General features: G+C 57.9%; 2 protein-coding genes and 1 non-coding gene across 4 annotated transcripts; 1 reads left to right on the top strand and 2 right to left on the bottom strand.

Annotated features, from left to right (window-relative positions):
• Window positions 1-3,043: 3,043 nt before the first annotated feature.
• Window positions 3,044-10,083, bottom strand: RANBP1 (RAN binding protein 1). The gene is made up of 6 exons (XM_053928714.2): window positions 9,908-10,083; window positions 8,505-8,641; window positions 6,823-6,980; window positions 4,811-4,939; window positions 4,004-4,069; window positions 3,044-3,464 (listed from the first exon to the last, which is right to left on the bottom strand). Exons 1-6 carry the CDS (start codon window positions 9,920-9,922, stop codon window positions 3,340-3,342), a joined length of 630 nt encoding a protein of 209 aa, XP_053784689.1. The 5' UTR covers window positions 9,923-10,083; the 3' UTR covers window positions 3,044-3,339.
• LOC112301975 (small nucleolar RNA SNORA77) lies at window positions 3,846-3,971 on the bottom strand. The gene has a single exon (XR_002974528.1). It is a non-coding gene; the product is annotated as a small nucleolar RNA SNORA77 (small nucleolar RNA).
• Window positions 10,084-10,351: 268 nt separating the features above from the next.
• TRMT2A (tRNA methyltransferase 2 homolog A) lies at window positions 10,352-15,685 on the top strand. Of its 2 annotated transcripts, none has more exons than XM_053928711.2 (12): window positions 10,352-10,651; window positions 10,924-11,483; window positions 11,738-11,846; window positions 12,116-12,297; window positions 12,474-12,588; window positions 12,671-12,786; window positions 12,862-12,973; window positions 13,595-13,717; window positions 13,889-13,964; window positions 14,230-14,346; window positions 14,521-14,589; window positions 14,701-14,869. In XM_053928711.2, the coding sequence occupies exons 1-12, from the start codon at window positions 10,628-10,630 to the stop codon at window positions 14,727-14,729; spliced, it is 1,632 nt and encodes a 543-aa protein (XP_053784686.1). In that variant the 5' UTR covers window positions 10,352-10,627; the 3' UTR covers window positions 14,730-14,869. The 2 variants fall into 2 exon arrangements, with proteins under 2 accessions (XP_053784686.1, XP_024413260.2); XM_024557492.4 differs by having other exon boundaries at window positions 10,355-10,651; window positions 14,493-14,589; window positions 14,701-15,685.
• The last annotated feature ends 46 nt before the right edge of the window (window positions 15,686-15,731 follow it).

Here is a 15,731-nt window from a genome sequence, read left to right as displayed (position 1 = left end):
AGCCGTAGCACACTGCAGGCCCTGCCCACCAGGTGAACATCGTAGAGGACGCCAGGCACCCTGTTCCCAGCCCACAGGCTCTAGTGCTGTGGCATGTCAGTCCCCTCTTAGGCCTCTGCACAGACCTGTCCCTAAACACCTCGGAGCAGCGTGTCCCTGCGGGCAGGCTGATGGTCCTACTCCACGCTGTTCTCCATAGTGCCAGGCCCCTCTCATCTGGAGCTCCTCCCACTCCGGTATTCACGAGGGGTTGGGATTTGTGTAAGGACACCTTGGTTGTTTATCCCCTTCCCACCTCACAGCCCTCTGGCCACTCGGCAAGAGCAAGCACAGCTAGCGGGCAGGGTAAGGGCAATGGGGAACTGGTCCCTCTGTCTCCTGGCCCAAGCTACAGGCTTGGGAGTATGAGTGGGTGAAAGACCCAAGGCCGTGCGAGACCCTTAGCCTCCCCTGGGCAGGGTGGAGCGCCCCTCAGGAAGCACCGGGCACCCTGCCCCTGCGTGGGATAGGGCCGTGGTCAGGCCCACCTCCGGCAGGAAATCCCCCCCGCCCGCGCCGACGCTGCTTAAGGTGGACCAGCAGGCTTGTGGAGCCGGAGAGGGGTGGGCGGGACCAGCGGGGCAGCGTGCGCAGCGGCTCTGGGAGGCAGGAACTTTGATCAAGCTCCACAGCCTCTCCAGTGAGCACCAGCAAGTGTCTCCATCCGTGGCCGCACGCGACAGAGCGGCCATGTCCTCAGGCCAAGCTGCCAGAGACCCTGGGGTTTCTTGGCCTGGAGGCCCCTCCTTGCCGGTAGGTGGGCCTTCTTAAGGCCCCAGCTTCGAAGGCTGCGGGCTGTGAGCTGCGGGCTGTGAGCTGCTAACCCGGGATGGGGGCCAGACCGCGGCGTTAAGGCAGCTTGACAACAGATACCGTGATGTGCTTTCTCCCACAACACCCAGTTGTAGCCTCTGCCCACTCCAGAGGCCCAGAGCATGGGGGACTAGCTCTGAGAGGGGGTCTGGGGCAGCTGGGTGGATTCAGAATGTAAAGGTGAACAAAGAACAGGCCCCACCTGGAGCAGACCCCTCCTCGTGGCTGAGATAACAGCCCAATGGTGGCCTAACATTACAAACAGGCCCTCGGGACAGGAGACACCACTCCAGCCAAACCAGCTTCACCCTTGTTCTTGCCTTTGTGCAGCCCTGTTCATGAAACACCACCACCCTTCCTCTGGTAACAGCCCAGACACGGACCCACTGCTCAGGAGAGGCTCCTCCCGACTCACCCACCACACCCAGAGCGGGGCTCTGCTCTGTGCAGGGTGCCAGGTCAGCTGAAAGCTGTGGAGTGCCGAATGCTGGTCATAGGAAGAAAGGACACTCACGCCTCTTTGCTGAGGTGCCTGCAGACTGCCTGAGCAGAGGGGGCCCCGGGTGGGATGGACCCAGTGAGGCCACAGCGCAGAAATACTCCACCCAAGGAATTAGGTTCCCAGAAAAATGAAAGCACACCTTCCCCAACACCCCCACAGGAATGAAAAGGTCATAGGTCATCTCACATCTCTTCATCCCCAATACTTGTGCCCAGGGTAGCCCACCTGAAAATACACTGGCTGGGGGCGGGGGTTGTAGGGTGGAAGGAACCCTACTGCACCCTTTCCTGCACTTGCGTCTCCCGTTGCAGCACATTCTGCACGTGCTGGTAACAGCTGCATGTTTCCAGGTGCCTGGTCACAGCACAGCTCCAGCAATTCTAAGGGGCCTTCCCAGCTTGGAGGTACATCTTCCTACCCAAGAGAAGTCAGCCTGGGGTTTTACATGAAGTGGGGAGTTTTCCTTTCCCGGGGCCCAGAACAATGTTAAACATCCATTCTATGCTGAAAGAGGTGTCTGACCACCCTTCCCCAGAGCAAGCCTCTGGGACCCTCCACACAATGCACCCGACAGAGGCCTCACAGGGAAGAGACATCTGCCCTTCACAGCATCACCATTCCAGTTCAAGCAGGGTGAGATGTCCAAGTCTCAGTGTCCCTCCTGGGCTGGGAAAACCCGTCGCACCGATGTTGGCCTGTGCCATGGGGCCTGGGGCTGCCGGGACACACAAAGCTGGCCAGTGACATCTCCAGTTTTAAAACCAAAGTGGCTCCCCTTTAGAGGTGCATCCCCCAGACTGACCAGGGACACAAGTTTAAACTGGACAATCGTCACAGGACACACAGGGCCCCGCTAGCAGACATCATGACACTGTAAAGCAGCTCTGGGAGGTGTTAATGGCAAACTGCCACAGGAGGCATGAGTGTATCTACTCTGGGCCAGTCCACATTTGCTCCTCCCCCACTGGAAGGTGGGGAGGCCACACAGCTCCTCAGAGGTCACCTCCCGGGGAACACACCATCACAGGTGAGGCCACATGCTTTCAAAAGTCTGCCAGCACACAGAAAACCCTTCTCCCCTACATAAGATGTCAACAGAGGCACCCCATCTACAAGCCAAACCCCCAAATGGCACTAACCCACTTGCATTCTTGAAAGCATCCTTTATTTAAAGCTATTGCAGGTATCTGAGATTCCACCCAGATGGAGACGTTGGGAGAAAGAGGATGGAGTGGTCTTCGATGATGGTGGCAGTGGGGCCAAGCCCTGCTGATGCGCTGCCACAAACTGGATATGTAGGCTGTGGGACTGGTCCGTCCCTGGCTGAGGGCTGAGCAAAAACGGCCTTGGCCAAAGCCTGGATGGAGGTCTGCTTGGCCTTCTTGTACCAAAGCCAAGGAATCTGGTGGTCTTCCTTTCACTTCCCCAAAGGCAAAGAAAGAAAAAAAAAAAAAAAACGTCCTCCCCACTCCTCACCACAGGGCAAAGGCACATAAGGCCTTCGGGAGGCAGAGCACCCAGCACTGGTCTCCCCCAGCCCAGCTGCCCCACTAGCACCAGCTGGTCAACAGCCCCACAGCAGCCCCAAGCCCAGGACAGAACAAGCACGACCAACGGGGTCAGAGCCAGAGTGCCGCCCCACACCCTGGAGCCAGCACAGGGCCGGCGCACACACGGTCCTGCCCTCCGTGAAGGTTTCCAATGTGTAGTTTATTCACTGTTTTTGATGACTATAAATAAGTGTTTCCACTATGGAAAAGAAAGTTAGCACAGTACATTTTCATGACTGGGGAATGGATTTTCTGAAGTCATCTTCAATAGGGCAAAAAATTAGAAAAAAAAAACACCTGAATGCTAGAATTCAGTTCTTTATATAAAGTCCCTTGTAAAAACAAAACAGAATAAAAACGAACCGATAAGGGGCAGGGCAATTTTTTTTAAAAAAAGGAAAAGAAAGGAAGGAACAGAAAACAAGGGCAGAGGACTTATTGCTTCTCCTCAGCTTTTTCCTTGGTCTCCTCGTCTTCGGACTCCTTGCTCTCCTCCTTCACTGAAAGCGCTTCTAGCTTTTCAGTCACTTTCTCGGCATTGTCGTTTTTGCCCGATCCTCCTAAAACACAGGAACACAGTAAGAAAGCAGAGAAGCGCCTCTCTCCCCGGCCTGCGCCGTAGCCAGATGCACCTGCCCTGTGTGAGCCTAGCACACGCTGCCCACGGGACAGGCTGTTCCACCGGGCACCCCCGGAGCCACCTGAATAAACATACACTCGTGCCTGGGACCTCGGGCAGTCTGCTCAGTCACGTCTGGTCACTTGCTATGGCGGCCACTGTCAGGCCCTGAATAAGCAAGTGACCATGAGGACCTCTCGAAGCCCATTCAGCCTCTGTAGGGCTCTAGCCAGACACCGTGACTTAACCTGCCCAAGTGCCACAAGGCCAGACCAGTGAGCATGCACTTTGGGCTTGGACGGCCAGCTCCCTCCCCAGAAAGCACTGTGTCCCAGGGCAGCTGCGTTACCCTTGACAGGTCAAGGCAGTCCCAGTACTCTGGAATGTTTCTGTGGCAGACGAAAAAAGCACCTGCCTGGGACTGCAGCCAGGTGCAGAGTGAGTCTGCAAGCAGGCCCCCACCCACCAATACCACATCACCTTTCTTTTCTCTCTCTTCGATCTCTTTCCTGCACTCTTCAAACTTTGTCTTGAATTTCTGTGCATCTGTGGAAAGAAGAGAGACTCCCTCAGAACCTGAGCAGCGAAGGGGACAAGCCCAATGAGTGTGAAGAGCCAGGACCCAGGGGGCCCGTCTCACGGTCACTCTGACCTAATGACAAGCAGGGCGTCTAGCGCAGCCCCGGCCCACTGCTGCCTAGACCGCGTAGTGACTGTTTCCTGGGTCCCTGCCAAGGCTAGTGGCCATGCTGGGCCGTCTCCTTCCATCTGACTCTGAGACGATTTGGGCACAGCAGCACAGTGCAGTGGCTGCATGCAACCAAGGGCCTGGGCCCTCCTCCTCAGGCACTCTGACCTCCACTCATGTTGAAAGTAGACGCTGGGCAGGCCCTGTTCCTAGAGCAGAAGTGAGGTCCACTCAGCACCAGATGGTGAGCTACTTGGCCGCTGGACCCCAGCACCCACCCAAGTCCCCCAAGGCCCACTGGGCACAGCCCTGCTGGCACCCAGGTGATGGTGAGGGGAAACCAGCTGGCACAGCGTCCTTTGAGGTTAAGAGGGGAAAGCACTGCTCGTGGACTCCGTCTGGGGGTGGCCTCAAGGGCGCACAGCTTGACTGCACTTAGATCCCTTCCTTGAGGGGCCACCAGACAGCAGGGCAGAAACAGTCCCCAGGACAGCTTCCCAGTTACTGTTCCCTCTCCCCAAAGAGCAATGGCACTGCCACACTGTAAACCAGGCAGCGCAGTCAGGCCCGCCCAGAGGCTGGCCCACCCTCCTGCTTACTCTCAGCGTTGAGGAAGCGGATGGCCAGCAGCTCCGGCTTGGGGCGCTCATCGGCAAAGTCGGCATGGGTGTTCCAGACCCAGGCACGGTCACTGCCTGCGTTTGGCTTCAGCTCCATCATTGGCGTAACTGCAGGAGAAGCGCTGTGAGGACAATGCCCACTGCCATGCAGCCAGCTTACTACCCCAGCCACCCCCCGTGACTGCAGTCCTGGCCACCAACCCAACACCCCACTTTGGTCAAAACAGGGATGATTTGGGACAATCTGGAATTTACCCAAACCTCTTTTGAAAATGCCCACTTTCTCTTTAAACCAGAACCACCCTAAATTTGGGAACAGGGTGACCTACTCCTTGACTGTGAGGACACCTTATTGACAGTTTCTAATCCCAAAGCAGACATGGGCTCCAAAGCCAATGCAGCTGATCACACCCATCCCCCAGACCCGGGACAGACGAGGGCACAATGCCAAGCAGACCCAGCCCTTCCTGTGAAGGGCGACCATCACATGGCTGTGGCCACACTCGGCCACACCAGTGGGGACCTGGCCCACTGGGAGGTGGGGGTCAGCAGACGGCTAGAAGCTGGGAAGTGGGGTGATCACCCAGAAAGATGCACAGTCAAACCAACACAACTAATCTCAGCCTCACACTGTCCAGGGAGACCAGCAAGGAGGCACGAGGCTACCAGAGTGGGTGCCGAGACCCTCGCGACACGGTCACACGCCGTGGAAGACACAGCCACGGGGGCCTGGAATAAGCAAACCTACCCCATCTCCTCAGGCTCTACGCAAGCCCAAGGGGAACAAGGAAGACCAGCTCCCCAGCACCATGCCCAGCACTACGCCAGTGGCAGAGGACTCTGGGGCATGGAGATCTCTGCCACTGGGCAGCACATCACCATGGCCACCCAGCCCCCACTCGGACGCCCCGCAAGCCCGTGTGGCGTACAGGGTGTGCACGGCCTTCTCCCGCCACCAAACCCCTGGTCCACCACGGGCCTATGGTGTGTGCCAGGGCCAGAACCCACTTGCAACTCACATGGAAGTGACCCAGCAACCTGGCAAGGCTCTAAAAAACCCACAGGTGTCAGGAAGACCCCTGAGGAAGCAATTCAAACTGGGCTAGTGGGCAAGGACCAGGGCAGAAGCAACTGTGGTAGAGAGAGGACCTTCCGGCCCACAGGGCCCCTGCAAGCCCATCTATCCTTGAGGGTCGTTCCGCTCCAGTTCCCGCCAGCAATCACCCCGTGGGCACAGACAGACAAAGGGACCTGCCTGGCAGACACACACGACACCAGAAATGCAGCGCGGCCTGGGATCAGGGACAAAACCCAGGACACGCTGCTTCCGAAGACACACGTACTCAAAGCACTGCATGACAGGCCAGCAGTCAAAGGACTGATGAGCTTCCTGTCACCTCCTCACAGCCCAGGCCCTAAGCAGCTACCCCTGGAACCCCACACCCCACTGAGCCCAGGGCTACGGAACCCCACGTACCCAAGGGCCTCCAGCAGCCCCACCCACTCCTATGAAGCTTCACAAGCGCCTAAGGGGCAGCCACCTTCTCCCACCCCATTCCAATCCCAAATCCCCCTCAGGGGACACTCTGTGGGGACAGAACACACCGAAGGGTGGAAGGCTGCCGCCCAGGCGCCCCCCACACAGATGCACACGAGCACACACAGATGCACTCACACGCCCTCAGGCGGAGCCCGGTCCCGAGCCCACACCGGGGCTCTGCATCCAGCCCCCTTGGTCCCGCCTGCCCAGACTCCACACCCCTGTGCGCGGTAAGCTTCTCTGCAGGTCTGCTCTGAGTTCTGAGGCACGCTGGGAAAACTCATTTCCTATTTTAAATTAAAAAAACACACTGTGAGCAAGCACTCCATGTACCAGTACGCTCCTGGGTTCCCAGCGCAGCCCCGAGAGCAGGCTGCCCAAAGGTCTGAAGCTGTCCCAATGCAGAGTGCGGGGACTTGGAATGAAAACACACGCCCGAGAGGTCACCTACTATAGTGGTTGGCGCATATCTTCAAGGTCTTGTCCCTCCTCATGAGGAGGCGAATGGTCCCTTTTTCCTTATGCTTCAGCAGCTTGACGTCGCCGGTGCCTCGTTCCTTCCATTCCGGGAGATCGTTCTCTGAAGCAAATCGGAACAGCTTTGCCCGCCTTCAAGAAAAGCTGTTATGAGCTTAGATACACGGAAAAGGTAACAGATAACTCCAACACTTACTTGGGAAAAACAGTTATTTTCTGAGCATTAAACAAATGACTATCATTTTATTCTAAAAACTGTAAGCCAAAATGCCACCAAAAGAGTTAAAAAATAAATTCCAAGTTTTAACTTGGTAAAAAGAATAAAAAGACTTCTACAGTCACAACACTTTCTAACAGAAAGACCTGATCCTTCAACAAAGCAGCTCACCTGAGCCCACTGGGAGTGCCTTCCTGGTGCCCTACAGGGCCCCAGGGGCAGCACATTCTCACAAGGACACCTCTGGGACTTTGACCTAGAGCCCTGCGGGCCCAGACACAAAGGCCAGACCTGCTGGCCTCACTTCCCTCAGGCAGGGCTTGTGACCAAGACACCAGGAGCACCCCCACCCCCGCAGGGACAAGGAGGTGACAGCAGCAGCGCCACCAGCAGTCCCCACTCTTGGGAGGAGCCAGCCCCTAGCTGCAGCTTCATTTCTGGGCCAAGCAGAGCCCTGGAGAACAAATGTCTTCAGGGAAACGCCCACCATCTTCTGAAACCAAAGGGGAACATGCAATTCTCCTTTCCCAGGCCCTTGGGGGTTGTGGGAAGGTGGTCTCCCCGGCTCCCCACCTTAGAGGGAGGGCTCCCAGTGCTGGTGGTTGCTTCTGCTCCCCTGCCCCCATCCAAGGAAAAGCACTTAAACCATAATCCGGTATTTAGGATAGGTCTGACGGGGGGCAGGGGCAACACTATAACCTATTCCCACTGACTTGCAGCATTTCCTGCGATTCTGAGCTTAGCCCACAGGCCCCAGGCACCACTTTGTCAGACATCTCAGTAACACGTTGCTAGTGGCACCGCTTCAAAACAACGCCACCCCCCCCCCAAACAAAACAAAACAATTAAAGAACAAAACAAAACACTGGCCCTACAGCTTCTCACTGAAGGGGCCAAGAAGCACATTCAGAATAACTTTTAAAAAGTAATCTCAGTAACTACACCACCACCCACTTTTCTCCGTAACACCCAGCACAATCTTGTGCATTAAAAACAATGAAATCAGGGATTCACAAGCTTCAGACTGCCAAAATCTATGGCAAAAAATAAAAAAAGAAGACAGTAGTGAAAGACGAACAATAACAATAATGGTAGAGACTCCCGACTCAACAGAAGGAAAGAGAACATGGGAGTGGGCGGGGCTTGGGGCAGCTGATGCACCTCTGCAGGCAGAGGAGCAGGGACAGGACACCAAGGGAGTGCCTGTGTCCCCCACAGCAACAGCCATGGGGCAGCAGGGCACCCAGTAAGAAGGTAGTACCTAATGAGTGGATTCTACCAGCAGCCTTGATTTCCACATGGGATTAGCCATCACATAATTCCAGGCCTTTCTTCAGCCTAGGGCCAATTAAAGCTCAGGCCAAGACTTTAGCACCCACTAAAACCACAATTTCCGTCTTAAACCAAACAGATCTCTTTCTGAAGCAAGATCAGCTTACATTTTGAAAAGCTCCTCTTCATCTTCTTCCAGCGTTTTAATTTCTTGCTCAGGAAGAGAAACTATAGGCTCAAACTGGGGGTCGTGGTTGGACTCATCTGCATTCTCAGTGGAGGTGTCGTGGTCCTCATGGATGTCCTGTGGAAGATGTGCAGAGGTGACCGATGGCAGTGAGCCCTAACTGGCCATCCCTAACGGCCTCACCCCAAAGCAAGAAATGAAGGCCACAGCCTTTCACACTAGGAAAGTCTGCACGTCTGTCCAGCACAGTGAGACGCGCTGAGCTTCAGCACCCACCCCAGATGCATCAATCACATCTGACTGGGGCTCCTAAAACTCAGCCACCTACCAACCCAGCGGCCTGGGAAAAACGGCCCCATTTCCTTGAGCCTCAGCGTTCTCATCTGTAAAACGTGGTAACAATACTGCCAAGCGTGGACTATAAAAGACACAATGGGCCGAAGATGACAACGTTACCCTTAAAGCAAAAGCAACCCTTTGACTTTTTACTGGTTGGCAAAAATGCGTGCGCTTGCTTACTAGAAGAAAAAGTTGCGACAGCCAGTTTTTAAGAGGAAACCCCAGTTCTGTCAGCAACTTTATCTTGGTTCGTAAATTAAATCCAAAGGAATCGTACAAATAAGAGCCATAAAATACTGGTCCAGTTTAGAGAATTATAGAGCACAAAGGATGTTATTTTAGGTTCAGCTAGTATAGAATACTTGGCTTGGTAATCTATAAAACTGTAAGAAATCTGTACACTCCATTACCAGACTCAAGCCGAAAAGGAAAAGATAAGCCCTTCGCTGCTTTCCTTCGTGGGACAGCACTGCGGCTCTGCCGCGGCCAGCTCAGCAGAGCGGACACCCGGTGCCAACAAAGCCGCCCCCACCCTGGGTCGGCGCGTCCAGGACCCTGCTGGAACGCAAGAGCTTCCGCCGCAGAGGCCTGTGGCGGTTCGAGACTAGGACAGAATGAATGAAGTGCTGCGTAGACGACAGAAGGAAGGGATGCAAGTCTTGTTGGAAAGCCCGAAAGTGGGCCGAGTGGGAGTAAACCAGCCGCCAGCCCTGCGTCCTAGGCGTGCAGTGAAGTGAACACGAGACCAAGGAGCTTGGGCATTGGGGCCGCCCCAAGGTCGCGCGGGCGTCCCGCAGCCCCCGGGCCCGAGCCCCCAGGTCCCGTGCATCTTAGCCCCAAACGTCTCCAGCCCCAGGGCTGCACTCTGCCCACCCGACCCTGAGCCCTGGAGACGCGCCACGGCGACGCGCCACAGAGACCCGCAAGCTCCGAGACCGCAGGCCAGCGGGGGTTGGCGGCGACTGCGCGGGCCGCCCACGTGGCCGCCGATAGCCGCCTCGGGCCCCCAGCCCCCACCCAGTACCCGCCCGGGCCCAGCCGCACCTTGGTGGCCGCCATGGCGGCGCGGCGGCGGCGGCTCGGCTGGCTTAGTCGTCGCTGGCTCCGGGGCCTCTCGGCGGCTACTCGTAGCTCCCCCACTCTGTGTCTGGCGCCGGCGCCTCCCGCCCGCCCGCTCTTCCCTCCGCCCCGCGACCCGAACCCTGACCCCTGACCCCAGCGGCGGGAAACGCGCCGCGATTCAAAACCAGTGTAGCTTTATTGGCTCAGGCGACGGACATTCTCATTGTCCGGCCCGCCCCGCGCTTCCCGCCAAAATGCCCGTGGCGCATGCCCGGGGCCCTCTTGGCAGTCAGGAGAGCGTGCGCTCCCGGCGGCCCTCGCGCGCACTTCCGCCCCACGGCCCCGGGCGGTCCTCGTGCTCGCGAAAGCGGCAGCCAGACTCTGGCGTCGGAGCTGGCGCTCAATGATGACGTATCCGAAGCCAAAATGATAAAGACGCAGCGCCTGGCTTGCACGCACTGACTGTCGGGATAGCGACCGACGAGGCGAGTAGCTGGCGCGGGCCTCTGGCTGGCGGGCCGTGCATCTCACGCCTGCGACCGGGACCTGAGTGCCGACGGTTCGAACCCCGCCCCCGGGTTGAAGCCTGGGTGGGAGCGGCCTCGGGGCGCTAAACCCGCGCTTTGAGAACTTCCCGTGCGCCAGGCCCAGGGTGAGGCGGCTCTCGTGGGGCTCTGAGTCCTGCAGCGGACGGACGGGACAATGAATGACAAGCTCGACAATGAGGTACATTGAAGGGAGATGTTGGCGAGAGACGCGGGGCAGAGATGGCTGACTTAATTGGAGGACATGAAGGCGGGGGTGTGGTGGGAGACCCCTGAGGATGAGGGTTGAGATAGGAGAGGAAGGGAGTGGAAGCTGAGATGGATGGAAAGGGGTGGGGCTGGATGTAGGTTGCACTACTGGAGGTCTGGATGTGGGGGGAGGGGGCGAGGAAGCCTGGGCGTTGAGGACCCAGAGTCCAGCCATCATCCAAGCCCTTGCTTGTCTTTACCCAGGGCCTGGGGACAATGGAGGGCTGCGGCCAGGACTGCAGCAGTGCCCTGGGCATCTCTGTAGCCCCAGCCCCTCAGGAGGAGAAGAAGGAAGAGCAGGGGACTGGGGCACCTGCTGAGTCAGGGCCTCAGCCTGGGCTCTACAACTACATCAGGGACGACTTGTTCACTTCGGAGATCTTCAAGTTGGAGCTGCAGAACGTGCCACGCCACGCCAGCTTCAGTGATGTCCGGCGCTTTCTGGGACGTTTTGGCCTGCAGCCCCATAAAACCAAACTCTTTGGCCAACCTCCTTGCGCCTTTGTGACATTCCGCAGTGCTGCTGAGCGGGACAAGGCCTTGCGTGTGCTGCACGGTGCCCTTTGGAAGGGCCGCCCTCTCAGCGTGCGCCTGGCCAAGCCGAAGGCGGATCCCATGGCCAGGAAGAGACAGCGTGAGGATGAGGGGGAGACGCCAGCCACATGTGTGGCTGATGTAGTGACCCCTCTTTGGACTGTGCCCTATGCGGAACAACTTGATCGGAAGCGGCTTGAGTGTGAACAGGTGCTGCAGAAGCTCGCCAAGTGAGTGTGGATGCGTCACACCCTTGACACTGAACTCTGTTCAGCTCCATGCCTGCTCAGTCCTACCTGTGCTCTGTACAGACACCCTCGGCGTCTGCACAGGCTCTTGGGGAGCTAGCCAATAAGACCCTTGTGTTATCAGTGGGGACAATGAGGCCCGAGGGGAGAGGCCAGGCACCTGGGCATTTGCAGAGTACCTGGAGATGGGTTGGCGGCAGTGGGCTGGGTCTAACCCTAGCCCCGCCTCACTCTAGGGAAATTGGGAAAACCAACCGTGCCCTGCTGCCCTGGCTGCTCTCGCAGAGGCACAAGCACAACAAAGCCTGCTGCCCACTGGAAGGGATCATGCCATCACCCCAACAGGTCAGGCCCACAGACCTTCACCCCATGCCCTTGAAGAAGCTGTCCTCACCCATTCCTCCTCCCACTTTGCACTGACTACTCATGTTGGTCCTGAGACTGCTACTGTTGTCAGCCTTGTCCCCGGGACTGCCGTGTCCTGTGGAGGGTCTGGGGCCTCGTGCACATGGCCATCACCCACCCATTCACTCACTGGTTCCCTCCATGCACAAGTGGTGGGCTCCAGGGTAAGGTCAGCTGTGTCTCTCTGCCTCCTCCCGCCCACCCTGCAGACCGAGTATCGTAACAAGTGTGAGTTTCTGGTGGGAGTCGGGGTGGACGGGGAGGACAACACTGTCGGCTGCCGGCTGGGAAAGTACAAGGGCGGGACATGTGCTGTTGCGGCCCCCTTTGACACCGTGCACATCCCTGAGGCCACCAAGCAGGTGGTGAAGGCCTTCCAGGAGTTTATCCGGTGAGGATTTGTGGCTGGGGTGAGGCTCCAGGTGTTCTGAGCGGGTCTTGGTGGCAGAAAGCCTGGGTCCTGCCAGTGGTGGGGGAGGGGAGGGTCCTACAATTGTGGCTGAAGGAGGAAGTAGGGAGGCTGGACAGCAGATGTTGGGGACTCAGGGCTGCTCATGGCTCCCACAGGTCTACTCCGTACTCGGCATATGACCCAGAGACGTACTCAGGCCACTGGAAGCAGCTGACTGTGCGCACCAGCCGCCGCAGCCAAGCCATGGCCATTGCCTACTTCCATCCTCAGGTCTCAGTTTAGGAGGGTGCCCTGGCCGGAGTGGGCTGCGTGCAACACAGCCTCACGGGGCCTTTTCTACTGCCTCCTCCAGAAACTGAGCCCCGAGGAGCTGACAGGGCTGAAGGCCTCGTTGGCACAGTACTTCCTAGGGGGGCCGGGCAAAGCCAGTGGGGTGACCTGCCTCTACTTCGTGCAGGAGGGACAGCGGTAAGGAGCCTGGATGGGAGGACGGTGTGGGTCCTCTTGAGGGCTGGTGACAATGACTGGCCCCACAACCCACAGAAAGACTCCCAGCCAAGAGGGCCTGCCCCTGGAGCACGTAGCTGGGGACCGGTACATCCACGAAGACCTGCTGGGGTTGACTTTCCAGATCTCCCCTCATGCCTTCTTCCAGGTAGCCCAGAGTCCCCTGGGAGGTCATAAAGACACACGGAGGGAGGCCTGATGGGATACCAGGGCATAACTGGGACATGGGCTAGGGCAGCAGCAAATTGTTCGCATGCAGAGGTCTGGGGGAGAGTACGCAGACAAGGGGAGCCGCCAAGGCGGTGGGGTAGGGGTTTGCACTCACTGAACCTTTGTGATGACCCTGTTGGAAAAACCACATGTGGGGAGTGGGAGATGAGGTGACAGCCAGGCTTTTGTGTGAGCTCTGGTAAAGTTTCATGCCTGACGCTGCTGGGTGCGGGGGGAGGTGTGATCCCACACATGTAGCACTTAGAAGACCATAAGTTGGGAGGAATGGGATCAGCATCAAGTGGCTTTTAAAACCAGGGCCCTGGGTGAGGTTGCCCAGCATCTTGTGGGTGGTGGGGCAATGGCAGGCCTAGCCCTGGGGTCTGTAGGTAGTTAGAGGTGGGGAGGGATGGGGTCAGGAGATGAAGAAAGAGGGTGAGTGAGCCAGGGACTAGGCCACAGGCATTGGAGCAGGGGGGTGCCCCAGGGGACGAAGGCATTTGGCTGGGGCTGCCAGAGGGAAGGCTGACTTGGGCGGTGGTGCTGGCCCACCCTCCAGGTGAACAGCCCGGCTGCCGAGGTGCTCTACACAGTCATCCAGGACTGGGCCCAGCTGGACTCGGAGAGCACAGTGCTGGATGTGTGCTGTGGCACTGGTACCATCGGCCTGGCCCTGGCCCAGGTAAGCCCTGCTGCCCCAGCTGAAGATGCCTTTTCCCTGCCCCACCGTTGTGTTGTCACCGCTTGGTGACCACACCCCCAATGACCCCCAGCCTGTCCCATACCCTCTCCTCCCCAAGAAGGTCCTGGGATAGTGAGGGCACCATCAGCCTGTGCCCTTTCCTTGATCCAGAAGGTGAAGAGAGTCGTGGGGATTGAGTTGTGCCAGGAGGCTGTGGAGGATGCCCGGGTGAACGCCCACAACAATGGTGAGAGCCGGGGCCCCACACAGCAGGCAGTCACCCCTGCTGTGCACCTCAGCATAGCCCCTGGAACCCACTACATGCTTCTAGGGCAGGAAGGGGGGTGGGGACCATGCAGAAGGCACAACACGTCCCCTAATGTGCACCCAGTGTGCCTGGGGGAGGGCAAACACGCTGCCTGGCCAGTGTTTTCCCAAGGCACCTCTGGTCAGGGCCTTCAGGACAGCAGGCACAGGGCCAGGTCCCAGCAGGGTTGCTGTGCCACCTGCAGAGTTGAGCAACGTCGAGTTCCACTGCGGGAAGGCCGAGGATCTGGTGCCTGCCCTGGTGAGCAAACTGGCCTCCCAGCAGCTCATTGCCATCCTGGACCCACCCCGTGCTGGCCTGCGTGAGTAGCCTCACTTGGGGGTGGCACAGGGAAGAGGAGGGCAATGACATCCAGGTGGCACAGCCTCAGGCCTGATGTCCAGACCCACTGGGCCTCCGTTCTCCCCTTGAGGTGGGGACCCTCTCTTGAGGAATCTGCCTCCTCAGATTCCAAAGTGATCCTGGCCATCCGCAGAGCTGAGAATCTCAGGCGTCTCCTGTATGTGTCCTGCAACCCCCGGGCGGCCATGGGCAACTTTGTCGAGTGAGTGTGAGGTGGGGGCTCTGGGGTGAAATGGGGCCAGCACCCAGCCTCATACCCCCTACAGGAGACCCAGCCACATGGCTGACCTTGACTGCTCCCTTCCCACCATAGTCTCTGCAGAGCCCCATCTAACCGGGTGAAGGGCACTCCCTTCCGGCCAGTCAAGGCTGTGGCCGTGGACCTGTTCCCGCAGACCCCACATTGCGAGATGCTCATCTTGTTCGAGAGGGTGGAGCACCCCGATGGCACAGAGACCCTGGAACCCCAGGACTCTCCCGCCCAGCACTCACCAGGTCCCCCTGGTGATACCCAGCAGGAAGCTGGGTCCTCCCCCTCCTTTCTAGGTCCTGGAGCAGGGGAAACCAGCCCTTCCACAATAGGGCTCAGTCTGCATCACGGGGGCAGACACCAAGTGGCTCAAGTCCTTGCCTCACCCCAAAAAACGGTGGGGCAGTAACCAACAGGGCCTAAGACCCAGCTGTCCTGCCTGAGGCATTCCTGTCCCTGTGGGCCATAATTCCTGCACCCTTTGGACACATACATTACACACACACCTATTCTTTTTGGACCAGTTGGGCCACAATGGCCAGAATAAACAACTGCTGAACTATCAATGTTTCTGTGATAAGTACCCAGGGCTTTGGCACACAGGTTCCTCTGTCCCCCACTGCAGGTGAAAAGGGACAGCCAGGAGGGACACTCAGGGATAAATCTTAAGTCTCAGCCTCTGACTCAGCCCTGGGAATAGCACAGAATCAATGCAGCTGGAGCTGGGTTTTGGGGCGGTTCTCCCAGGCCCTCTGGACAATGGAGTTATAGCAGAGCTTGGTGTTTTATGCTTACCCCCAAGAAAAAGCAGAGTCAGACTCCACAGCCAATGGCCAAGTGTGTATGTGGGGTAGGGAGCACAAGGCAAGGGGCTGGCCTTGCCTGCCTAGACCCCACTTTCCATACAGCAAAGGGAGGTCCCTCAACTTTGTCCAATCCTCCACTAGCCCTGAAAGGAAGCCACCTCCATGGTGACCAAGGAAGAGCTGGGCAGGGACACTCCTGGGTTGTGTCCAGGCAAACACCCTAGCCCATTAAGGATTGCTGCAGAGGTTCTGGCAAACTGAGGGTCCACCAGGCCCCCCATCTCCCAT

The sequence above is a fragment of the Desmodus rotundus genome, chromosome 7 (assembly GCF_022682495.2).
Source record: "Desmodus rotundus isolate HL8 chromosome 7, HLdesRot8A.1, whole genome shotgun sequence".
NCBI classification, from domain to species: domain Eukaryota; kingdom Metazoa; phylum Chordata; class Mammalia; order Chiroptera; family Phyllostomidae; genus Desmodus; species Desmodus rotundus.
This window is presented reverse-complemented; position numbering and strand designations above follow the sequence as displayed.